The 26,877-nt window shown below is 42.1% G+C and overlaps 1 protein-coding gene across 5 annotated transcripts in view; it reads right to left on the reverse strand.

The window, feature by feature from the left end:
- Positions 1–26,877, reverse strand: part of SHLD2 (shieldin complex subunit 2) — an 87,250-nt gene that overhangs the window by 29,880 nt on the left and 30,493 nt on the right. For 2 of the 5 annotated variants that reach the window (XM_080822597.1, XM_080822601.1), the window contains exons 2-4: positions 26,726–26,775; positions 4,870–6,405; positions 404–511 (exon numbers count right to left, since the gene is read on the reverse strand). In XM_080822597.1, coding sequence (XP_080678723.1) covers positions 404–511; positions 4,870–6,400 — 1,639 coding nt within the window. In that variant the 5' untranslated portion in view covers positions 6,401–6,405; positions 26,726–26,775. Of the gene's footprint in view, positions 1–403; positions 512–4,869; positions 9,326–12,588; positions 12,771–26,725; positions 26,776–26,877 lie in introns of those variants that run through there. The other 3 variants (XM_080822600.1, XM_080822599.1, XM_080822598.1) reach the window with 3 other exon arrangements.

Here is a 26,877-nt window from a genome sequence, read left to right on the forward strand (position 1 = left end):
CCTCTGCCTTGGGCTTGGGTCGTGATCCCAGGGTTCCTGGGATCGAGTCCCGCATCACATCAGGCTCTCTGCTCAGCAGGGAGCCTGCTTCCCTTCCTCTCTCTCTGCTGGCCTCTCTGCCTACCTGTGATCTCTGTCTGTCAAATAAATAAATAAAATCTTTAAAAAAAAAAAACATTTCATAAAATTACTATTTTAACTTCTTTTTCTAATATAGAAAAGTATATATACTTTATAATACTAAGAAATTATTAATTTAAAATGTTGTCTTACACTCTTGAGACTAGACGGATGAGTAACATTTTAGCTCCTTTTTCTAATATAGAAAACAGTGTAAAAAAAAAAAAGAAAACAGTGTATATACTTTAAATACTAAGAAGTTATTATATTTAAAATGTCTTACACTCCTCAGACTGGACAGATGAGTAACTTCCAAGATTTAATAACTGACTGGTAAATGTTGATTGTAGTACTGTCTCACCATTCCAATGATTTTCATGAACGGTAACATCTAGAAAGGAGAAAAAAAAAGTTCCTCTGATCATGCCATACATTCCTTCACACTGTAATTAACTTAGCAATCATAGCAAAATATTATGCATGTCTTTCACATGCCAGGCAACTAAAGTTCAGCTGAAGTTCAGGTGGGTCAAATGATCTGCCTAAAGACACAAAATAATAAAATAGCACTAACAAAATTGCTTCTGTATATCTGAAGAGTATCAGTATGGAAGCTCACTGCTCCACAATGAATGGTTTAATGGCTTTTGTTTACATAAAAGAAATGCTCTAACATCTATTTTGAGAAGTTACAAGGAAATCATTTGAGCCAGGAAGCAAAGTAATGGTTCCAAAGCAGTAGTGCCTAGAAGGGCAAATAATATTTAGTATGCATTTATCCCTTCTGCTATAAATACCTATGAATATAGACATTCTTGAAGGAATTTAATTATTTTTTAATTAAAGTTCTCTTTAACTAAAAGCAATCTTCATCTCCAGATGTTAAAAGTGAAGGATCTGGGAGGTAAGGAATACTTTCCAATGGGATGTAGATCATAGGTCATCTATGATCTAAGATGTCTAGAGAAGAATCAGAGTGGAACTAAATATACCAACAGGCAGAAACAATTCCAAGTAGAGCAAAAACTGTACATTAGAGACAGAGACATATCAACCCCAGGCAAGATATGATCAGTGCATAAAACGCTAGAGGTATAAAGAAATCCTAACAGCAGCAAGTTTTTGAGATAATAAGAAGGAAAAACAAGGAGGCACACATTCCGAGTACTTCCAAACTGATACCCAGACCCTCTCTCCACCTTCAAAACCATTTACCCCGTTACCCACAACTGTCAAAAGGACATCCCTGCCTGGATATTCTACCGGCCCCCCAAACTCAGCAATGCTCAAATCTGCTCTTCTTCTCATACAATGCGTCTCACTTGTGGGCGCTCTGGAACCCACCAGGTAAATTCAAACATGAAATCAACCTGAGCGCCTACCTCTCCCTCCCCACCTTTGTCTTCAAACCCTCACCTGTTGATTCTGCCTCTTGAGTCTCCCCACAGACCTGCCAGGACTGTTTTATATCATACATTCCTCTCTCTCCTAGCAGTTTCCCTTCCCACCTCCAATCCATGTCCCCCAGTGCTAATGAGCGATTTCTCAAGAATATTAATGTGATCTGTTGACTGGTTTAGAAAGAACTCAGCAGCTGCCCCCTGCCTGGCCAGCAATAGCTAGCACCGCATTCTAGACTTCTCATAATCTGACCATCAGGATGCCTGCTCTTCAGAAAGAAACATGTAAGAAAGTTCAAGGCGAGGCTTTGGGAAACGAGATTGTAAACCTAGGTTGGGTTAGGGACTTGCTAATCAGGAGTGATAGGGTGGAGTGGAATTCCCCACCCAGCCCTTGCCTCCTGGCTCTCCTGATCCACTCTCATTGATATGCCCTAGAGCCTCTCTTGTTTGTTCTGAAAACCTGTGGTTTTCCACAGTTCAGTGTGAGGTCATCTTCGAACTCTGGCCCGCAGTCTCCCTTAGACAGTTCTTACTTACAGCACCTCTTCATGCCTACTGCTACAACTATAATGGCAAAACGTCCGCTGTGTCACTGAGCACAGTGTGAGCTGGGATACATCTGCTGCAGAAACACGTTCAGTTTGGGCTTTTGGTCAGTAGATATTAGATAGCCAACATGGAGGTATAATGATGTACAATTCAATACTGTTAATTAAAATGGGATTTTATCCACAAATTTCTATGTATGTATAATTTCAGTACTTAATTAGGACAAGGGGGAAGTACGGATTTCTCTTTTTTCCATGAAGTTTCCATCTATCCCACACAAACAAAAGAAACTCATGCAGAAATTGGTGAACTAGAATACTTTTTTTACTAAGGAAGTAAGGCAAAACAGAAAGAAAAAAAACCTGATTTCTTTTAAAGGTGCTCATAGAAATAATCTAAATATCCCATAATAGGAAAATGGCTAGGGAAACCAATCAAGGCACTTGATAGAAGGTTGCCTAACTGTACAGACACCAGGGAAAAACACAGGGATGGCAGGCTTGAGTTTCCATCTGCCAGGAAATGTCCTCCTGTGAGGCTCACCCAGTGATGGGAATTGCCTTGGAAACATGACCATGGTCCAGGGCCCAGTTGTCTCCTGATAGTCTGGGAATCTGATTTTGTCGGCAACCCGAAAATAGATTTCAGCTCTGCAACATAAGCTCCCGCTAAACAAGTTAATGAGACAAACAAGCAGCACAACACCATTTTAAAATTTACAATGGGGTATTAATTGCCACAGAAACTGCATTAGCAGCCCACTCTCATGGAGGCAGGCGGGTTTATAGCTGGAGAGGCAAATGGTAAGCAAAGGGCTGCTTGGTGAGCACTGAATCAGAATAGGGGAGCTAGATGAATTGACTTACCAACAAATAAGATGGCATTGCGAGTGGGCGGGGACCGCGCTAACCTTGTCGGTTACAATCCCACATATCTGTTCATGAGAGGGTGCACCTGACAGTCTTACCTGTGCACCTAAGGTCTAATAGGCAAGGCTCTCATTCTCCCAGCAAACCACTTGGTAGGAACCACCAAGGACTGTCTTGATGTCTTTTCGCAAGCTTCTGAGGCTCACCCCACTCTGCTTCTCTACCACATTCTTTCTTTAGATAGATTATTGAACTTAATCAGCTTCCTCCCACTCTGGGATTCATCCTTAAGATGATTGGTATTTCTGCTCTAATACATGTGTATTTTCAATTAATGAAGAACACGTTAAAAAAAATGTTAAATGTCTTATGTCAGAAAGCAGCAGGATAAAAACTCGATGTTCTATATGATTACAACTCTATAGTAAGAGTATAGGTTCTGGAGCTTAGATGAAATCCTGGATTTGCCACTTCCTAGATGTGTGAAACTGGGTCCACAGCTTTACTTTCCTGGGGCTCCATGTCCTCAAAGTGAAAAATGGGGCTAATAATCACTACCTTCTTCATATAGTTGTTGTAATGAATTGATACACACATAAAGTTTAAAACAGGGTCGGGGGGGTGCACCTGGGTGGTTCAGTCATTAGGCGTCTGCCTTCAGCACAGGTCGTGATCCCAGGGGCCTGGGATCAAGCCCCATGTCCGGCTCTTTGCTCGGCGGGAAGCCTGCTTCTCCCTCTCCCACTCCCCCTGCTTGTGTTCCCTTTCTCACTGTCTCTCTGTGTCAAATAAATAAATAAAACCTTTTTAAAAAATAAATACATAAAAAAACAGGGTTGGACACAAAGTTAAGTTCCCAATAAATATCAACTATTACATATGTATGTATACATGTTTTAAGGAGCAGACAGAAGATAACTGGAAGGTAACACTCCAAAACCCTACTGGTGGTGGTCTGAGGTTGGTTTAATACCAGCAGTTTTTCCTTCTCATATTCCCAAATGATAGTATAATTTTAATAATTAAAAACACAATAGAGGGTGCCTGGGTGGCTCAGTGGGTTAAGCTGCTGCCTTCGGCTCAGGTCATGATCTCGGGGTCCTGGGATCAAGTCCCGTGTCGGGCTCTCTGCTCAGCAGGGAGCCTGCTTCCCTCTCTCTCTCTCTCTGCCTGCCTCTCTGTCTACTTGTGATCTCTCTCTGTCAAATAAAATAAAATCTTTAAAATATATATATAAAAAAAAAAACCACGGGGCGCCTGGGTGGCTCAGTGGGCTAAGCTGCTGCCTTCGGCTCGGGTCATGATCTCAGGGTCCTGGGATCGAGTCCCGCATCGGGCTCTCTGCTCGGCAGGGAACCTGCTTCCCTCTCTCCCTCTCTCTCTGCCTGCCTCTCTGTCTACTGTGATCTCTCTCTGTCAAATAAATAAATAAAATCTTTTAAAAAAATAAATAAATAAATAAATAAATAAAATAAAATAAAAACCACAATAGAAATTCTCTCTCTGTCCCTTCAATAAGAAGGTGATGTACACAGCATTATTAGGGCTTACATAGTAGAAACGTTGTCCTTTCATCATAAGACTGCTCACATAGCTCAAGAAACACTTAAAAATAAGACGTATGTAGACAAAGCCATAAGGAAACAAAGGAAGAACCTGATGATATGACCTGAATGCTCACGTAGTGAATGAAGGGGAGGAGCAACCAGGGAAGGCTTCTTCAAGGTGAGCAGAAAAGAGGGAAAGATCTAAGAAGGGCTACAGTAAAGGCCCAGAAATGGCAGGGACATGGGATACGGGGCGACGGTAAGGACACTGGAAAGGGATTGGTCATGCTGCCTCCCCAAGCGGGAAAATGGTATAAGGCCTAAAGTGGAGCTGGGGGAAGCCTACAGCTTGAAGCTACCACTACCCCACAATGACCTTACCTGTGAGCAAAATTATATCTCCAGGAAACACTGTAAGTGCCCAAAATGCCGCGGCCCTCCACAGAGAGACCTTCTTCTGAATTCCTGACTGGTCCGTTACCACAATTATTCCTAAAGGCACTTTAGAGCCGGAATTTGGTCCAGACTTTATACTTATTTCTTTCACATGACATGGAGATAATACCAGGACTAAACAATTATACTTCTGGCTTTTAGAATCACAATTTTTTATTAATGATATTTTTTTAATCCCCTTTAGTGTAGACACATTCCTCTGGTCCATTGCTGCAGTGGGATCTCCGGCATCAGAGACCAACTTAATTTTCTTGGATGGTTGGAGGACTTCAGACAGAGCTCTGGAATGGGTCAGCTTGTCTTCTTTGAGCTTTGGAAAGGTCCAACTTCTTTTAACAGGACTTTTGTGGAAGCCGTTTTGCTGGGAACACAGCATTCCTGAGCTGTATGACTCAATACGTACAGCACTGGGCAGCGGTTTATCTTCAAAATTGAAAAGTGCTTGAGATCCTGTATCTTCCTCCAGACCTTTATCAGATTTCACGGGAGTGCCGCTACTTTTTGTTTCAGGACACACAGGACTGAAGAGTTCCAGGGAATGAGCTTGGTTTTGTCCACTTTCACATCCTCCTGCAAAGTCCTCATTGGGCCAAGTCAGATCATCTTCAAGCATTCTTACTTCCCTATGGCTTGCCTTTGGTTTGCTCTCCATGTTTACAGGCCCTTTATTTGTAATATTGTGTCCTTTAGACTTCCTTTGAGATAAAAAAGCCACCTGGCTGGAGGTCATTATACTAAGAAATTCAGTATCAGTAGAGACCTTTCCAACAGCTTCGGACCTTGGCATATCTTCTGTGTCCGAGGAAAAGATCTCCACACCCTGGCTGTGTGCCTCATGATGCCAGCCTTCTGTGGGCACACACTTGGCTTCCTTCGCTCCCAGCCGTGTACTAACCTGTTCCGCGCTACAGACCAGATCTAGTGCACACTTATGGTCTAACTGGAAGAAGTTTTTCCGGAAGTTCTGACCGCATGTATTTGCCTGATCTTTATGCTCCTCATCTGTAATTTTCTTATTTTCGCTGAGAAGCTTTGGAAACTTTTCTTCTTCAGTTAAATGCTGAACTTTGCCCTTAAATCCGCATATTTGCACATCGGGGCTGGTTCTCTCTCTCATCCCTAAAGGGGGACTCTCCTGGGATTTTACAGGCTGTGTTTCAGAAATACAGTGTAGAGAGTCTTCGTTCACATGAACAGGTTCACTAGTAGAGTTTATTAAAAACTGAGCATTAGGAAGATGGGGAGGGCCCTTGGCTTCTAGGACTGGATGGTCTTCAAAAGTTTCACGGGTACAGTTTTCATCCCTCAGATGTAAAGAATGTTGGTTGTATAAAAGCTGAATTTTTTTCCAGGGGTTCTCAGTAGACCTTAAAGAAGGTGGTTCTGGTGATACGGTCATGTTCAATGGACCAACTGGAGCACCCCAAAAAATGTGGACTTGAGACCCTCCACTCATAGTTTCTGAAAAAAATTAAAATGAATATTTTGTCACTAGATACTTTATACACTGATATTAACTTAATAATATACCAAAAGCTGTGCTAGTGACTCCTGGCCTGTATTCTTCAGTCTTCTCGGCAACACAAATACAAAGATTAAGAGTAGTCATTCTGTAACACACGGAGAAAAGGAATCCGTTGTGATTTAAACTTTTTGTCATTAACCGTGGCACATGCTGTAAGTACATCTAAATAAGCATCCTACTTCCTAAGAAGAAAAATGAAGACTCACACCCTATTTACTTGATAATACCTGACTTTCAAAGGGACTTTATGTACTAGGTCTGGTCCTAGAGCTTGCCAAGAGCTTTCTCACAGTGCTACAGGGACAAAGAGACAGAGAAGGTTCTTGGCCTAAACAGAAAGAAGGGGAAAATAGTGACTGTAAACTAATACTCTGAAAATAAGGTACCGAACCCGACAGCCTATAAACAGGAAATGACCATCCGCTGGGGAAGTGAGCCACTGTGGCCGACAGCATTTAAACAAAAGAAACAGCGTCTATAAAAGGCAGAGTTAGGCAGACCCATGGCATGACTAAGGACTTTGAACCAGAGTACAGGGTACTTTGTAAAAAGGCAGGAAGTTTTCACATCATGAGAAGTCCGTGTGGCGGTGCGAGAAGTCTGGAAGTACACAGAACCCTCACGAAATGACAACTGGGATCTCCAGTCACTCTCATCATCCTTGAGGATTTGCTCATTGTCACCTTCTCCAAATCTAATAATTTCTCTGATTTTAGAATTCTTGTGATTTCAGTATCAATGGGGGAAGATCCTTCCTGTCCCCCGACTTCTTGGGTCCTTGTCCTCCTCGCCTGCAGGGACTGTACTGCCCATCTTACCCCAGTTACCCATTCTTAGAGTAGCATACCCTCCCATTATCCGTAACTGCACATCCTTCCCTGATTTAAGCTTTCAGGACTCTGATTAGTTTCTCCCCTCTTCCTACTTACTCCCTCTAAATGCACGACTTCAGCAACTCCTTGAACATGCAGGACCTACGACTGACTGTAGGGACCACATCTTTACAGCTTCATTCTTCACTTCCCTCCTTAACCAGCTTCAATCCCTGCACCCGGAGCCCAATGGCTAGAAGTAACTAGGAAAACAAACAAAGAAACAAACAAAAACCTTCAACTGAAAACTAGTCTCATTTTAAGTTCATTACCACTAGTGAACTCCAGGGGGTACCTCGCAATCTGTCTTTCCTTATCCACTCACTAAGCTAACTGTTCCCATACCTCTTCACTCTTTAAATCTGCAGCATCGCTTCCCCACTCCTCGAGTGCAGCAGGTGACCATGTTACCATCTCTATTTACAAGCTCTCAACAACAGACCTACCAACCCAGCCCTGCCCTATGAGATACTGTGCCCCCCTTCCTGTTACTGTGGATGAACTATCCATGCTTCTAGGCAAGGCCATCTCTTCCCTACTTAGACGTTAGAGCTTATTCCCTTTTTCTTCCTCAGGTTCTAAAAACTCTCCCCTTCTCTCCTAGGTCGTTGATTTTTCTCTCTGTCCTGGGGCATGTCCATCAACACACGGACATGCTGCTATTTTTTCTCATGTTGTTATTCCTCGGCTCCTTTGCCCCTCCAACCATTCTGCTCCCCTCTGCAGCAAAATTCCTTGAAAGAATTGTCTATCCTCCCTCTTCTCCCATTCTCTCTTATACCTACTCCCATCAAGCTTTGGTCCCAACCACCCCAGTGACACAGCATGTTTCAAGGTCCTCAGTAACCTCCACACTGCCATGAGGAGTCAGTTCTCCATTTTCAGCAGCATCTGACGCCGTGGACCTCGCCCTCCTTCTTCAACACTCTATTATTTGGATTTAGGGATTCTACCCCCTCTTAGTCCTCATTCCACATGGTACTACTTCACCGGGTAATCTTTCTCAGTATCCTCTGCCGACTCCTCAAGGCCGCGACTTCGTGCTCAGGGGCGTGTCCTTGAGTCTCTCTCTGTGCTCCCTCCCTAGGTGACCGTACTGTCTCCAGGCTCTGAATACCGTCTCCGGACTGATGACAATCACATTACACCCCCATCACAACCTCTCCTCTGAACTCCTGACTCCGTAACCAACTTTCCACTCACACTTCACCCCCACAGAATGTCTAACAGGCAGCTGTGCAGAAAAGAGTTAACACGGCAGGCCTCTGACTACTGTCCTTAAAAAGGCTGGCCTGCAGGGTGGGCCCAGGCTGGCCTCTAGGAATTTAGACTCCAGGAGGCTTGCCATGGTTCCTTGATAAGAATGGCCCACCCTGCCTAAACTATTCATGTAAACAATGTTATGATGAACACTGGCTTTCCTTCTGAGAAACGGGAATTTCAGTATATGCCATGCAGAGAGAGGATGGCTGTGTGACCAGAACTCCTTAGAGAAATTGTTGGTCTCAGGTCTGGAGCAAGAAATGTACGAGGTGAACCTGAAACATCTTGTCATCCCAGAAAGTAAGAAAACTACCAGAAGCTACTAGGGTGGTGTCAGAAGAACTCAGGGGTCATCTTAAAGAAGTTCCCTTCAGCCAAAGTTGAGCACTCTGAGCATCATTGAGAATGATTACTATAATGGATTGGAACACACCCAATTTGTTTAAATGCATGAGTTCATAAAGATAACTAAAACAAACTTTCTCAGTGATCACCTTGGGAGGATACTAGTGTCTAAGTAATTGTTTCAAAAGCTGGTGAATTAAGGGGAGCCTGGGTGGCTCAGTCATTAAGCATCTGCCTTTGGCTCAGGTCATGATCCCAGGGTCCTGGGATCCAGCCCCGCATTGGGCTCCCTGCTGAGCAGGGAGTCTGCTTCTCCTTCTCCCACTCCCCCTGCTTGTATTTCCTCTCTCACTGTCTCTCAATCAAATAAATAAAATCTTTTTAAAAAAAATCTGGTGAATGAAAGAAATTTTATCCTCTCTTTCTTTACTAACAGTATCTCAAGAAGACCAACTATTTGAAGAAATCTTTCTTTACAAAGATACCCTGCTGATAAACAAACAAAAAAGAAATTATAGAATAGCACCATTTTGCAACTCCCAATGAAAGAGTAGAGTATATTTTCTAAGCAAAAATCACTGATGACTGCTAATGTCACAAGGTAGATGTTGTACAGGAAAATGGAGAGGCTCTGTGGACTGAGATCAATTATAATGTATGAACCTTATCTAGATCCTGATTTGAAGACACAAATGTAAAAATATTACAAAACAACTGGAGAAACTAAATTTAATAACATGAAGGGATTATTGTTACTTTTCAGTGGGATAATGCTACCAAGGCTATGTATGAAAGAGTTAGGGCTGGAGATGCATGAGTGTCTGCAGGTAAGATGGGATGACATCTCAGATTCCTGTAGAACCCTGGGAGGGGAGAGGGAGTAAGGGTGTAGATAAAACAAGAAGGGCCATGTGTTAATCAGGGTGATGAAACACATAGAGGTTCACAGCAGTAATCACTCTGCTTTTGTATATGCTTTAAATATCCTGTAATACAAGTCTTCTCTTTGCTGTTCTTAAGAAATACTGTTCATACCCACAGCTCTGCAGAAAGATTAAAGCAGTCTAATGATAGCCAAGATTGAGGAACTCTCACACTGTTGGTAGAACAGTAAATCAGCATTCCACTTTGAAAAACAATTTGGTAAAGCTGAGGATACACATACCACATAACCAAAGAGTTCCACTTCCAAGTTTCTGCTCCGGAGAACCCTGGGGATTTTATATATGTACAAGAATGATCATGGAAGACTTTTTAAGCAAAAGAAGTTTAGAAGCTAAAAGTTCATGAAGAGGAAAATGGCTACATCATGGAATATTCAGAGAAAGATTACCATATGGCAGCAAAAAGAAGTAGCCAAGAGTTACAGGTCAACACGGATATATCTTACAAATACAATTTTTTTTTTTTTTTTTTTTTTTTGAGCCCAGAGCTGGGCTTGACCTCATGACACTGAGATCAAGACCTGAACTGAGATCAACAATCAGATGCGCAACTGACTGAGTCACCCAGGCTCCCCACAAATACAACTTTAAATGAAAGAAATAATCTGAAGAATATATAAATTTGGGCATTGACATATTGAATTTTTTAATATTTTTATAATTTGAGTATCGTTGACACACAGTTACATTAGTTTCTGTGTTACATAAGTTGTACAACTTAGTGATTCTGATACGACAAGTTTATACATTAGGCTATGTTCACCACAAGTAGAGCTGTCAGTATTAAATTATAATATTGAATTTTTAAATACTTCTGAGAATAAAACACCAAATTCAGGATTGTGGTTACTTTCAGGAGGGAGGAATGGGGATGTAATAGGTAAAGGTACACAAAGGGCTTGAATTGTACTGAACATGCTTGGTTTGTTTGTTTTGTTTTGTTTTTTTAAAGATTTTATTTATTTATTTCACAGACAGAGATCACGAGTAGGCAGAGAAGCAGGCAGAGAGAGAGGAGGAAGCAGGATCCCCGCTGAGCAGAGAGCCCGATGTGGGGCTCCATCCCAGAACCCTGGGATCATGACCTGAGCCAAAGGCAGAGGCTTTAACCCACTGAGCCACCCAGGTGCCCCAGTGAGTTCTTACTATGGAAGCAAAATGAAGGTAATTTTAGGTGACAAGTTTTGATAGATAAAAGAGGACTAAGCCTCACTTATTACTATAACTGTATATCCCACCCTATCTAATCCTCATAGAAAGAATAACCTGCATAAGGAATAACAGGTCTAGTGGGTCAATCAACATTTTACTACTAATGTGTCATTATTAAATTGGCCACTAGGGGGCCCCCAAATAGCACAGTCAAAACCTTCAAGTTCTAAAGATGCATTAAAATCAAGCGGAACAGGGAGAAATAAACTATGCTGACAAGCAGGTGGGAATACTTATATTCAAATCAAATGCATAAAATTACAGTGATAATGTCCGTCCCTCTCGCAAATATCTGGGTTTCCCTCTAACGGTTTCTTCCCTTTAATCTCAAATCCTTAAAAAATAAAACAAAAAACAAACTTCTGGGGCGGGTTTAAGTGTCGGCTTTCAGCTCAGGTCATGATCCAGGAGTCCTGGAATCAAGCCCCGTATAGGGCTCCCTGCTCAGTGGAGAGCCTGCTTCTCCCTCGCGCTCTGCTGCTCCCTCGCCCTCTGCTGCTCCCCCTGCTCCTCTCTCTCTCTCTTTCTCTCTCTCTCTCTCTCATACGCTCGCCCTCTCTCACATAAATAAATAAAATCTTTTAAAAAGCCGGGGTGGGGGGGCAAACTTCTATGTTGTTTCTTTGTTCTTACTTCCCATTTATTCTCCAACACACTTAAATATGGCTCTTATTCCAGTCATTTTATAGTAAAAAGCTATAATGCTTTTTACTAGAAAACCAAAGCCCTTTAATGGCCAAATCCAAAGATAAGTTTTTGATCCTTCCCTTACTGCCATTTGAAACTGTTTATAAGTTCCTCTTACCTGAAACATTCTTTTTTGATTCTGTGAGAGAGCATCGGACTGGAATTACTTTGTGCTTAAGAGAAAGATAATTGCTGGTTTTTTCAGTCACTCATTCATACAACAAATACTTAATACTACGTGCTGGGCATTATGCTAGGTAATGAGAAGTCAGCAATGACAAGGAGTTTTCAGTAGTTTCTAGTCTAATGGGAGCAACAAAATGACATTATAAAATAGTGCTATTGAGGGGCACCTGGGTGGCTCAGGGGGGTTAAGCCTCTGCCTTCGGCTCAGGTCATGATCTCAGGGTCCTGGGATTGAGCCCCGCGTGGGGCTCTCTACTCAGCAGGGAGCCTGCTTCCCCGCCCCCCCCTCGCCCCCCCCCCGCCTCTCTGCCTACTTGTGATCTCTGTCAAATAAATAAGTATTTTTTTAAAAAAATAGTGCTATTGACCTGCCACAGGATTAAATGCAGGGATGTGTCTAGCAGGCAGAAGGCGGTGGGGGGGGGGGGGGCGGCAACCAACCAAAGTCGGACAGCCCATTATCTGCATTTTTCATAGGCTCTTAGGACTACAGTTAATGACAAATTTAAAATCAGAACAATTCAGAAAAAAAGGAGTCCAACATAGTCCCCAAGTCCCCTTCCTCCCCACCCCACCACAGGAGCCCAGAAAGCAGCTTCAGTTGCCTTACCCAAGAGACACAGGTGCCTTCAGAACATTTACAGAGACTATAAGACACTCACTGCTTCTGGGTCCTCACTTTTCTCCTGAAGGTCCTGCAGTCGGACTTCTATTTCTTACCGCTGTTCAGACAACAGTGAAGTCCAAATTGTCAAATAAGTACTCACAGTACCGGACGACTCTAATTGCAAAACTCTCTCCCCCCGTTTCTAGAATGCTACGCTTTCCTAGTTCCTCTTCCTCTCTGGTTCTTCTTTCTCTCATCTTGGACCATGTCCTCTTTTCACGCCACACAGCTCTGCAGAATTTCACCCGGTCTCATTCATTTAACTACTAAATATCCCCCAATGGATACTTATGCTTTATCAATGGATACTTAACCAACCACTCTCCCGAACTTCAGACATCCTTCTAGTCTTGCTATACCCTGTATCCAGACTGGATTCCAGTCCTTGGACTCAACTCTAGTATGGTTTATGGTTACAAGGCCATGAGGCCAGAGGTCCCCAAGATTCAGAGCCCTACATGGGAAGCACACAGGGATGACACAGGGCATCTTGAGAGTTCAAAGAAGATCTCCCAGGACAACAGATGTCTGAAATGAATCAGTTCCATAAAACACAAGGTTATGTGTCCCTAATAATTATTTCAGTATGCCTTTACTTGTTTAAATGTACCCCCCAGTAAGTGTGGAACTTCCCACACACACACCAAAAAATGGACTAGAAAGTATGGTCCTGTTAATCCAAAAAAGAAGAATTTTTTTGAAGGTTTTTATATCTAAGGCTGCTGCTACAAAATCCTGTAACTGACAGTTGTGAGTGAATGAACAGGAGAATAGGATGGGGGCGGGGGGGGGGGGGGGGACACAAATCATCTATCAAAGCAAAAATACACAGAGTAGAAAGTTAAGTTACAGACAACTGATAAATTGCAATGATTCCAGGATATGTTTAGGGTGTACTCAGAGGGTTAAAGCTCATTAAGATACCAGATGAAACTTGCAAGTACATATCCATTACTGTAGTTAATGATTAGCCAATTTCTCAATCTGCAGAAGGCCACTTCAGTTAGAAAGACCAATACAACCATAACCCTTTATCTTTAGAATGGTCAGAGTCTGATGAATGGGTCAAAGATTTATAAAACAGGATGAACTGTATCAGCAAGTTTTGTCTTTGCAGAACACTGCAACTAAAAATGCTTATTACAAAATATATGTGGTTAAAAGAGAGTCCTTTCTCTGCCTTATAAAACTCACTGTTATAATGCCTTCCCATGGCCATTTTACCAAAAACGCTAAGCATCATAAAGTTATTCGATAGCATTAAATAACAAAATGAAGAGGCAAGACAGGGTTGTGTTGAGAAGCATGGGTTTCAGGGTAGGAGAGATATGGTTACAACTCTGCAACTTACTAAAAATGTAAACTTGGAATTGTAGAAGCTAGGTGATAGTTACACGGGTCTCATCATTACTATTCTTGCTACTTTTGTAGACATCTGAAAACAACTATAATAAAAGGTTAAATTTCTTTACATATCAAATGAGAATTAAGTTTCTTTATCTGTCTATTGAGAATAACACCATGTCCCATCTTACAGCGCTGTTGTGAGATGAGTACACAGTACTCGCTCAGTAAATGTTAGTCTCAAACCCTGGAAACTCTACACACACATACTTGGTAGGACAAACAAAAACCAGCCCATGGTGTTTCCTCCAAGGTTTTGTTTCTTATGTGTATTTTTACATAATTGTTACCATAAAATTGAAATAATTTTGTATTCTGCTTCAATGGTTTCATAGGGCCACCCTTTTATAGGGCCACCCTTTTAGGTCAATCTATAATCTTCCTAATCATTTTTAATGCTCACTTAATACTCTAATGATGAATCTAATTTAGTTAACCATTACTCTCCAATTCATTAATTTGTTTCTAACTTGTCATTAGTATAGCCCTTGCTGCAATAAATGATTTGGGACATTCAGCATCACTTTTCAATTATTTTTTGGCGGTAAACTCCCAGGTATGGGATTATTGGGTCAAAAACAGTCCATTGTTATGGTTCTTAATATATATTACCATGTCATTTGCAAAAGAATTGAACAGTTTATAATGCCACAAAGGATGGCTGAGAGCTCCTGCTTGACACAACTTTGTTAGCATCTGAAAAAATAATTTTACTGGTAAGGGTACTGAGCTATTTTACTATGGGTTCATCTGCATTTCCCTAGATATGTCCAAATAGAAAAAAAAAAAAAACAGTGAATTTTAAATTACATTTGGATGAATGTCTTTAATATATAAAGAGTAATAAAAAAATGGGTAAGGAGATAAGCAGGTATACAGCACTGAAAAAATACAAGGTTAAAAACAAAGAAAACATGCATCCTCCTAATAACATGAAAGAAAAATTAGTAAGTTAGTGAGAAAACATTTCTACCTATCAAACTAGAAAGATTCACTTAAAAGTTACAAGGGTGCAAGAAATGATTTCTACTCACAGGGGTTTAAACTATGAAAGCTTTTCTGGAGGGCAATATGGCAATGGATACCAAAAGTCTTACAATTCTGCATCCTCTTGGCCCCACAGTTATACTCCTAAGAGTTTAACCTCAAAGAAAAAACATCATATACACTCTCACCCACTCACTACAAGGATACTCATAGCAGTACTGCCTAAAATTAAAAAAAAAAAAAAAAAAGGTGAGGACAAAGTGTACCCACTGAGATCAGTTAAATAAATTATGGCCCAGCCATACAAAGGCAAACTACACACTAAAAATCATAAAGACATATAATATCACCTAAAAAAAATCCTCTCCCTATATATAAAACAAGGAGACTATAAAAAACTAAATATAGAAAGATTGTATATTTTAAAACACAGTATTCAGTTTACTACGATTTATATTGAAGTTAGAAACCATTTCCCCTTCTATGCAAGAAAAATATGTGTTCTCCATGGTAACTGATACAAGCGGTGGCAAAAAAGAAATAGGTTTTTTTTGCTTTAACCTTACTGCATCAGTCCAATCTGTCATCTTACGTCATTGTGCTAAGAAGTGATATGGGGTATTAGTAACTCCCGTATTATGTACGTTCACGCTGAACTCTACTCTTAAGAGTCACTAGTAATCACTAAATGTTAGTACCTGAATTTCCCATTTAAAATGACAGAATAGGGACACCTAGGTAGCTCAGTTGGTTAAGTGGCTGCCTTCGGCTCAGGTCATGATCCCGGCGTCCTAGGATCCAGTCCCACATCGGGCTCCTTGCTCAGCAGGGAGCCTGCTTCTCCCTCTGCCTCTGTCGACCACTCTGTCTGCCTGTGCTCCCTCGCTCTCTCTAACAAATAAATAATTTTTAAAAATAAATAAATAAATAAATAAAATAAAATGACAGAACAAGGGGCGCCTGGGTGGCTCAGTGGGTTAAAGCCTCTGCCTCTGGCTCGGGTCATGATTCCAGGGTCCTGGGATCCCCACACATCTGGCTCTCTGCTCGGCAGGGAGGCTGCTTCCCCTTCCCTCTCTGCCTGCCTCTCTGCCTACTTGTGATCTCTGTCTGTCAAATAAATAAATAATCTTTTTTAAAAAATAAAATAAAATAAAATGACAGAACAAGAGGGTGGTTGGGTTATGGACTTTGGGGAGGGTATGTGCTATGGTGAGTGCTGTGAAGTGTGTAAGCCTGACGATTCACAGACCTGAAACCCCTGAGGCAAATAATACATTGTATGTTAACAAAAATAATTAATAAAAAATAAATAAATAAAATGACAGAACAGTGCCACACTTTATATGACCTATGAAAAGATGAAAGGTGTGGTATTTGTCCTAAAAACAGAAGCAACTGAGATTTAAAGCTACTACTCATTCTTGTAACTAAACTAAGCTACTAAGGCAAAGGCAGCAGACAAATAATTCCTTAAATCTCCTCGCATGACCTTGATTTCCTTTGCAACACTGGCTTTCAAGTGAGGAATGTCATCACGGGCCCATCGCCACTTGATGTCGAGCAGTGCGCCTCCTTAGTCCTACGTGCAATGCGGCAGGAAGGTCTCCTTCCCACACGCCACTGCGGACATGCGCCTTTCACCCCGTGAAGTCCCAGCATTTAAACAGGAAGCAAGCCGTAACCTAGCTGCTTTTTTACCATCGGAATAGTGTGACCAGACACTTGGATTTGCCCACAAGAATCTCAATTTAAGTGTGCCATCCTGGTAGCCTGGTCAGTCAGTTTCCCTTTCCACTGTTCATATGTCTCATTTAGAGATACATTATACAGTCACCAAGATAAGAACCAGACAAATGCATGAATAAATGTCCTATTGGTGAAGAGCATACCTCTTAATACATTTTATCAGAAACATAATAGTAGGAACAATTTAAGGGAGAAAGGAAACATTCTGTTCAGTTTTCCTGTACAATTTTTTAAAAAATATTTTTCATTTATTTATTTAGAGAGAGACAGAGCGCACAGGCAGTGGGGGAGGAGCAGAGGAAAAGGGAGAGGCAGACTGCCCGCTGAGCAGGGAGCCTCAAGGTGGGGCTCATTCCAGGACCTTGAGATCACGACCTGAGCCCAAGATAGATGCTCAACTGATTGAGCAACCCAGGCACCCCTCTTATACAATTTTTTAAATAATGAAATACTAATGGAAATACAGTTGAATAGTATCTAAAAATTACAACATGCATTTGAGAATCTCACAATGGAGATAAGAATTAAATGACGTAGAGAAGAGAAATTGACGTGTTTGGCAACCATGGGGAAAAAAAGAATCTGGCCATCAGGTTCTGCTGACAGGTACTTATGAAACTGCAGACAAAAGGTATTAAACCTTTTGGATCCAGGGCCCCTGGGTGGCTCAGTTGGTTAAGTGTCTACCTTGGGCTCAGGTCATAATCCCAGGGTCCTGGGATGGAGTCTGCATGGGGCTCCCTGCTCAGTGCTGAGTCACTTGTCCCTCTGCCTGCTACTCCCTCTGCTTGTGCTCACTCTCTCTCTGACAAATAAATAAATAAATCTTTTAAAAAAATAAACCTTTTGGATCCAGTCTTCCTGGAAAATGTCTTGGACAGCAAGATGTCAACTTGTCCGAGGCTCATGCTTTCTAAGGAATTCCTGTCAAGCCCTAAAATATCGCACTTTGCTTCCTCCCCCCAACCCCCACCATGTGATAGCAAAAGGAAGGAACTCAAAGCGGGACAATCACAATCCCTAAGCCAGGGGTCTGCCTGCCAAGCCCCAGGATTGCTACCATCTCCACCCATTCCCTAAAAATATATGAAAAACAAAACAAACAAACCAAAGGAGGGAAAAAAAAAAAAAAAAAACTTTGCGGTTTAAGCCCTGACATTCTTTTGTAAAAAGTCACACTCAGTCAATGGGGCCTCCATCCCTCCAGCAACTCAAGCCAAAAAGCTTGGTTTTCTCACCGACTGCTTTCTTTTTCTCTTAACTCATCAAATCCCTTTTGCCGGCCCTTTAAGATTCCTTTAGAAGTTGGCCACTTGGGGCACCTGGGTGGATCAGTGGGTTGGGCCTCTGCCTTGGCTCAGGTCATGATCTCATGGTCCTGGGATGGAGCCCTGCATCAGGGCTCTCTGCTCGGCAGGGAGCCTGCTTTCCCCCCTCTCTATCTGCCTGCCTCTCTGCCTACTTGTGATCTCTCTCTCTGTCTGTCAAATAAATAAAAAATGAAAAAAAAAATCTTTAAAATTTTTTTTAAAAAATTTTAAAAAAATGATTTGGCCACTTTTCTCCCCCTTCACCTGCTCTCATCCTGGTTCAAAGCACCATGGTCTGGATGATTGAAAACAGCCTCCTAACTGCTTTCCCTGTTCCCCACTCAGAACACGTGACCGGGGTCACACAGCCTGGAGGTCATGGAGCAGGGGCTAGAGGACAGGACGTCAGAGCCTACACTCCCCGTCACCACTGCTCCATACTGCCTTCTGCTTTTCTGTCTTCCCACACCCGAGCTAGAACCCTGCCACTGGGTCACCAAGGATCCTCACAGAGCACTGGCTTATCTAAAGAGGTGTGAAAAGAACAAAACTTAAGCATAAAGAGGCTTCACTATCAAAGAATTCCACTGAGAAGGTTCACTATAAACCTCATAATGAAGCAAATAATAAATGGCTTTTAAGAAAACAGCTCTTTTTAATCCCCTGCTTCCTTCCTATCCGACCCATTTTTCTCTCTCCTTCCTTCCCCTCCCTCCCCTTCTCTCTCTCTCTTCCTCTTCTCTACCCTCCCCCACCCAGGTCTCTCTCTCTCTCACTCTCTCTTTCTCACTTCACACTTTAAAGAGCTGGCAATGAGACGCTAAACTTCCAATAAATTAAATATTCAGATTTTAAAACCCGTTGCTCGGCGAGCTGAAACAAAGTATACGTAACGAAGTACAGATGACAGAACTACCTACCTGACCTAACCGCACACTTTCTCCCTTTCACCTTTAATATCTTAATGTGTGGGACACCTGGGTGGCTCATCAGTTCAGCGTCTGCCTTCAGCTCAGGTCATGATCCCAGGGGCCTGGTCCAGTCCAGGTCCTACATCACCATCATCATCATCATCATCATCATCACCATCACCATCATCATCTTCATCCTCATAGGGCTCCTTGCTCAGTAGGGAGCCTGCGTCCCCCCTCTCCCACTGCCTTCCTCTCCCTCTGCTTGCTTCTCCCTCTGCCTGCCACTCCCCTTGCTTGCGCTCAGGCATGCTCTCTCTCTGACAAATAAATAAAGTCTTTTAAAATGATAATAATAATAATCTCTTAAAATATACCCAGCACCTAGAGCATTTGCATTAACATTCTTCCCCTAGACACCTGTTCACTAGTTTTTAAATTTTTTAAATTTTTGTAATTAAATTTTTGATAATAGGCACAGGTTTTAAGAGTCCTGTACCAATGACTGTGGATGACTGACTGTACTCGTGTAGCCATCACCCAAAATGAGACATGGCATACTTGCGGGACCTCAGGAAGTTCCATCCTGCTCTTTCCTCAACACTGTCCCTCCCTCTCCAACCTACAATTATTTTCTGATTTCTATCCTTGTAGAATAGTTCTGCCTTTTCTTAGACTTCATATAACCCACGTAGTATATGTTCGTTTATGTCCAGTTTCTTTCCCTGCACACAGGGTTCTGAGACTCCTCTGCATTGCTGGGTGTAACAGTTGTCGGGACCCGTGAACAACCACAATTTATCCATCTTTCTGTAGACAGACATTTCAGTGGTTTCCACTTTTTGGCTATTATGAATAAGGCTGTGGACATGTGTTTTCCTCTCTCTTCATCAAACACCAAGGAGTAGAACTGACAAATCAGAAGACAGCTCTGTGTTCAATTTCATTAGAAATTCCCAAATGGCTCCCCAATAGCTGTGCCATTTTGCACGATCACCAGCAATGTACGGCTCCTGTTGTATCACACCATCCCCAAGGCTAAGTACAGTTAGTCTTTCTCTTGTTAGTCATTCTAGAGGGTGTGAAATGGTACCTCCTTGTAAGTTTACATTGGCATTACTCCCCTGCTGACTAAGGGCGGCTCAGTGCCTTCCCAAGTGTTTACTGACCATTGGTATGTCTTCCTTTGGAAAGTAATGGCTTTTCCTCATTTTGTTACTGCACAATTCCTCTTTTGTTCATTTTGCTATTGGGTTTTTGCAGTTCTTTACAACCCCTAGATACAAGTCCTTTGACACATAAAAGAGGTAGAAATATTTTCCCCCCACTCAAGTATTTGATGCTGGACATTTTCATTACTGGATGTTGGTTTTTACTGTATTCACTTAGAGAGCGATGGATTCAGTTTTGGCTCATGGTTCAGTTACTTACAATTCATTTGCTACTTTCCAAACGTGCTTCTGAGCTTTGTTAGGGTGAGCTTAGAGGGGGCTTCGGTCTATGGCTAATTTAACCCCACTCCAAGATGTCCAGCCAATGTCCACGTATGAAACAGTCTCTCCGGGGTGCCTGGGTGGCTCAGTGGGTTAAAGCCTCTACCTTCGGCTCAGGTCACAATCTCAGGGTCCTGGGATCGAGCCCCACATTGGGCTCTCTGCTCAGCGGGGAGCCTGCTTCCCTCTCTGTCTCTGCCTGATGCCCTGTCTACTCACGATCTCTCTCTGTCAAATAAATAAAGAAAATCTTAAAAAAAAAAAAAAAAGAAAGAAAAAAAAAGAAAGAAAGAAAGAAACAGTCTCTCCTCGATGCCTAGTAGAAACACACACTACTCTGAGCTCTATGTGAGCTCCTGGAATTGTTCAGCATGTGGATTTCCAGTGTGGCTTTCCCCAGCACTGCAGGGTTTCATACTTCACATATGAAGATTAGTATTCATCAATAGATTCTAGAGGACCCTTCTATAGATCTCCAGAGATCCCCTAGTTCTATGGATTTCTGTGTAGTACCCTCTGCTCTGGTTTATCCCACAAATTCTAGGTGCTTTAGCTTCTCTGAACTCTCCTGGGCTCTATCTGGGTTTCTCTACTCTGCTACAGTCTAGCAAGTGCCTACCATGTCCTGGGCACCTACAATGTCATTTCTTTCAAGGGTCACTACCCTGCACTGACTGTTTTTCAATGTCTGAAAGTGGCTGTTTCATATATTTTAATTCTGTTTTTCAGTGTACAATAGGAGCGCAATGTTCAAGGTGGTTAATCTTACACGGGAATATGTACCACTTTTATAGTTTCCTTCTTTGTGTTAATTTTTAGTGGTTGGTCTACTGATTAAAATACAAGCTTGAAGTTATGACCGTCCGCACACAAATAAAAGTGCACTAATTCAGCATACGAAATTTAGGACAGCATAATTCCATTTCCCTCTTCCGGTATTCTTGCAGTATTATATTCTATTTCTATAAAAGCTGTAAACCCCATGTTTTAACATTTCTGCTTTAAATACCCAATAGTCTGCGTGTATCTATTACATGTGAAGGTCCCAGAAGGTTTTCCAGCATACTGGTCCAGGTTATTTAACATTCCTGGTTTTCTTCATTCTTTTCTGCAGACCCAAGGGTCTGTCTGGCCTCTTTTATCTTTACCTTGTGGAACATTTTTTAGCATTTTGTGGCAGTTCACATCTGCTAGAAACAAATTCTTTCACCTTTTAATCTGTGTGAAAATACCTTTGTTTTACCTTCGTTTTTGTAGACTTCCTTCTTGAGACAATTTTCTAGGCCGACAGGGTGTTTGGTTTGGTTTGATTTCCTTCAGCACTTTTGTGGATGTCACTCCACTGTCTTGAAGCCTCTAGTTTTTTTCTGGTGAGTATTTAGCCGTAATTCATACTGTTGTTCCCATGTATTTACTGTGTCTTTTATTCACTGGCTTGTGAGATCTACTCTTTAGTGTTCAGCAGTTTGATTAGGATGTGTATAGGTCTGGGATTTTTGTTGTTGTGGATTCATTGGATTCTTTTGGTTTTGTATTTAACCTACTTGGGGCTTGCTGAGCTTTCGATTCTGTGAACTGAGGTCTTTCATCAGTTTTAGAAATTCTTGACCATGGTCTCCTCAAGAATGTCTTCTGCCAATTCTCTCCTCTTTCAAAAACCCCGAGGACATGTACATCAGACCGACATTATCCCACGGGTGGATATTTTCTCCCTCTCCCCTCCTCTGCTCTCTCCTTAGTTACATTGGAATCTGCCATTGACAGGGCTCCATATTCACTGATCCTATCTTCTGACATGGGAAGAAGCTGTTAAGCCCATGTGTAAGCCCAACCTTCACTTCTAACATTATAGTTTTCATGTCTAGAATTTCCATTTCGTTCTGTGGTAGAGCTTCCATGACTCTGCTAAAAATCCCCATCTGCTCATACATGTTGCCCACATTTACCATTAGATCTTCTAGCATTCTTTTCTCCTTAGTTACCTTTATGTGTCTGTCTGATAATTCCACCACCTGGATTACTCTGAGTCTCCCTCTCCTGGCTATTTCCTCTCCTGATATTTGGTCACATTTTCCTGTTTCTTCTTGTGTCTACTAATTTTTTATTATAACCCAGACATTCTGTACAAAAATACATTCATGACTGAAGTAAGTAATATTTCCCTTCTAGAAAGAGATGTGACCCTCTGTCAGGCCACTGGAATGGGGTCTGAGTCAGTCTCATCTGTCATTAATCTGGGGCCAGGCTTTGATGCAGCTTTAGCTTGACGTAGTCTCTCACTGGCTTCAAATACTTAAAGGGTGGGACTCGGGACTTTTGCTAGAGCAGGGTCTGGGATCCAAGCCCAGGTAGGATTCCAGAGATCTGCCTGTGCTTCACAGCTAAGCCATGGGCTGTCCAAACTGTGGGAGTGCTTTATGTGTACCCTGTGACAGTAAGTAAACAGACGGCAGATGGTGTGAGCCAGGTTTCTCACTAGAATAAGACTAACAGATAAACAAGGGGAGGGATTTAGAATGATCTAAGTGTCAATGGATTTGAGTTGGACATGTCAGTATGAACTCATATTTAGCCTAATATAGATGGAGATGGGTATATATAGAAATATTTATAGATATGGGTAAATATACAGATTAGTACCTCCACATATATTTCCTGGCTCTGTCAGCTGAGAGGGCCTACAAGCACAACACCCCAGTAGCAACAAGCACATCTAACACCTAGATCTTGGTTTCCCCATTCTCGAATAAAAGCAACGAGGGCTCCTGGAAGAAATAGCTGACTGAAGGACTGTGGCACAAAATATACACATAAACCTGGAGTATCACATAGTGCAGGAAGTAAGAAACACACACACACACACACATACACACACGTTAACGGGGTAAGTTGTCAAAGAGACAACTGAAAGAGCTCCCAGTGGTCAAAGGTGGAACAATTTCAACCAAATAAATAAAGTAGTAATTGGACCATAACCTCAAGTCTAAAATAAATATCCATGAGTCCATAATGTTTAAGAAAATGGGGGCGCCTGGGTGGCTCAGTCTGTTAAGTGTCTGCTCTCAGCTCCCCACTCCCTTGAGCTCACTCACATTCTCTCTCTCAAATAAATAAATAAATCATTAAAAAACTAAAACCATTCCAAAAAATAAGTTGATTTTTAAAAACAAAAACAACTAGGAACTCTCTCTGCTTTAAGCCTGACTGCCAGGTTTTTCATTTGCTAGGGATTCTCTTTGCTTTCCAGTCCCCTGCCTTGCTTTCTGCAGCCCAGGTAACCTCTCCCAGCCTGTTCCTCCCCAGCCTTCCTGTGAGAGGGCAGCTTCCTACATTGTGGGAAGGCCTGGAATGAATCAGAGGGTTTCTCTTACCTGTCCTGCCCTGTGTTCAGTGATCCAGAACTGAAAGCACAGAGCTGCAGAGTGTGGGGATAGGGAAGGGGAAGGTCATCTCCAGCTCTATCCCTGCCTTCAGGCTTCCATAACTGAAAACCTAGGGCACTTCTGGTGAGTTTCTCTCAGCTCTCCAGGTCTACTCCTTCACCCCTGCTCAGTCCTCTGCTTGCTGAGGGTGGTTGCTGGGCACTTGGGGGGAATTCCGTGTGCCTCAGGTAGGGTCTTGGTCAGCTCGACTTCTTGGCCCAGGTGTGTGGCTCATCACCCCTGAGTATTCAGTGAAGACCTGTGGGCGAGGGCTGGAGGTGGACTTGCTCTTTGGTGGAGGAGCAACTGTGGCTCCTCAGGGTTCTAGACTGTCGCACCAGCCCGCCTGCATGGGGCCACAACAGGCCAGCCCAAAGTGTGGCAGGTTTCTCCTTTCCCCCATCTGGGGCAGGTTCCTCTTCCTTGGGCTGTTCTGAACAGCCATGGGTCTCCTCTCCACTGTGAAGCTTTCATTAATTTCCGGAGTTTGGTTCACTTGGGTTTCCTTGTATCTTCTCTGACTGGTGAGTTTTTAAAACTATGATCCTTACTTGGCTTCTGCTGGTTTTCAGGGTGACCATAACAAAACCTTGTAACTTTGTACATCTAAAGAAGTAGCAGGATTCGTTCCCCAATGCTTCTGACGGTTTATCACCCCCCTCACACACACACACCCCTCCAGGGCATTAAGGTTTCCTTTCAAATATCCTCTCTCTCCAAAGAAGCCTTGCCTGATTACCCTGTCTAAAAGAGTCTCACCAGGGCCATCGGGCTCTCTGCTCAGCGGAGAGCCTGCTTCCCCCACCCCTCCCTGCCTGCTTCTCTGCCTACTTGTGATCTCTCTCTCTCTGTCAGATAAATAAATAAAATCTTTAAAAATAAAAAAATAAAAGAGTCTCACCAGATCTGGCAAATCCACAGAGACAAAAAGCAGATTCAAAAAAAAAAAAAAAAAAAAAAGCAGATTCATGGTTGCCAGGGCTGGGGAAAGTGAGGGAGGAGTAGGGAACGACTGCTTAATGGGTATAGGGCTCCTTTTAGCGTGAAAAAGTTCTGGAACCAGCCAGTGGTGATGGGTACACAGCATCATGGAGGTAACTTATTGCTACTGACCTGCACACATTAAAATGGTTAAAAACTTTATACATATTTTGCCAAAATAAAAAAATGAATAGATAAATAAATGCTTAAGCAAATGAAAAAAATCTAGCAGTAGTTTCTGGGAAGATGGAAAGATTACACATACATATTTAATTTCACTCTTTCCTAAAATGTTAATAAGGTATTTTCAAGGCATAAACAAAAGTTTGAAGGCTGGAAAGCAGATGGAACAGTGGTAAATAGTAGCAGATCCAGGAAAGCTGAATCTTAAACCAGGAAGGTGGAAAGCCAAAAACCAACCTGACTTAGTCCACACAATTCTCAAAAGGCACAGGAATTGGTAACAGGTGGTACCTCTGGAAACAGGGGTGAAGGGAACACCAAACAGGGTAGGTTGGTTGAAAGTTCTTCAAGAAACAGCATAATCCTGGGGTGGCTGGGTAGCTTAGTCAGTTAAGCATCTGCCTTCAGCTCAGGTCATGGTCCCAGGGTCCTGGGATGAGGCGGCATTGGGTTCCCTTCTCCGCAGGAAGCCTGCTTCTCCCTCTCCCTCTGCAGCTCCCCCAGCTTGTGTGCTTTCTCGCTCTCTCAAAAAAATAAATAAATAAAACTTTTTTTTTTTTTTTTTTAAGAGAGGCGCTTTGGACCTTAAATTTAGGGAAATTTATCAGAAAGAATAGAGACTAAAACAGACGATAATAAGAAAAAGAAACAAATAAGGAAATCAGAGGCCCAATCAAGATAATTTAGTATCTATACAGGAGAGGCCCTAGAGAAGCAAAATGAGGGAGTGAACCAAGAAAGAAGACAACACAGGAGAGAGGAAATAGAAGATCCAACCCAAAGGAAAAGAGAGCCCCTAGAATGAGAGCTGGGCACTATGGGAAAACAGAAGCTACTCTGTATGGCAGCACTTTGCCCTGGGAGGGACTTCTTCAAGATGATGACATTAACAGAAAAAACGATGTGACAGAAAGCAGGAACATTGGGCAACTGATAGAGACTCCTGAGTTCGGTTAGTGAGAAGGACACAGAAAATCATATAAACAACTTATGTCCTGAACTGAAAACTCAGGTAACATCAATTCGATATACTACTTGAGAAACCACAGGTAAATCCCAAAAAGCAAGGAGAATCAAGAACAGTCACCTCTGAGGAGGAGGAATGAGGGTGGGTACTGAGAATCCCTGTTTGAAAGTCCCTGACAAACTACTTAACTTGCTGAACTGTATAACCTTGAAAAAAGTATACATAAAAGAACATGGTAGATGGGGAAAGAGTGCGGAACCCACGTCAACAACTAAATCTGACCTCTGGAAGCAAAGAACTCCCACAAAATCGTCCCACAAAGGAAAAAATAACAAGAACAGATGAGTTTGAGGGGGATAAAAAGAGCAAGAAGGAAGTGACATTACTTCCACGCTGTCACAACTCTTGACAAACACATAGCGTCAAGAGCAGAAATCGTAGGTTTCTGGGCTTCAGCTCCCTACTTTATAAAGTGGGTATAATAGTATCTCTCACAGGACTATTGGTAGGCTTCAATCAGATAATGAATATGAAGTGCTTACAGTGATGGTAGATATAAATATTATTAACACAGTTAATAATTCACTCTTTTTTAAATAACTAAAATTCCTTTTTGATATCAAATCAACCAATTCAATTGTCATAATACTGAAGAGTTTGCTTGACTGCTTACCTTATCTATTCAAACATCAAGGCTTCTTCCAATCCCTTCACATAAGTCTCCTGAAAAAGAGGGAGACACATTGACTATCCAAGAGAAACAGAAAATTTGTTCATAAAAATACTTATCACACCAAAGAATTGGCTGTACCAGAAAAACTACTC

Source organism: Martes martes (assembly GCF_963455335.1).
Source record: "Martes martes genome assembly, chromosome: 14".
Taxonomy (NCBI): Eukaryota; Metazoa; Chordata; class Mammalia; order Carnivora; family Mustelidae; genus Martes; species Martes martes.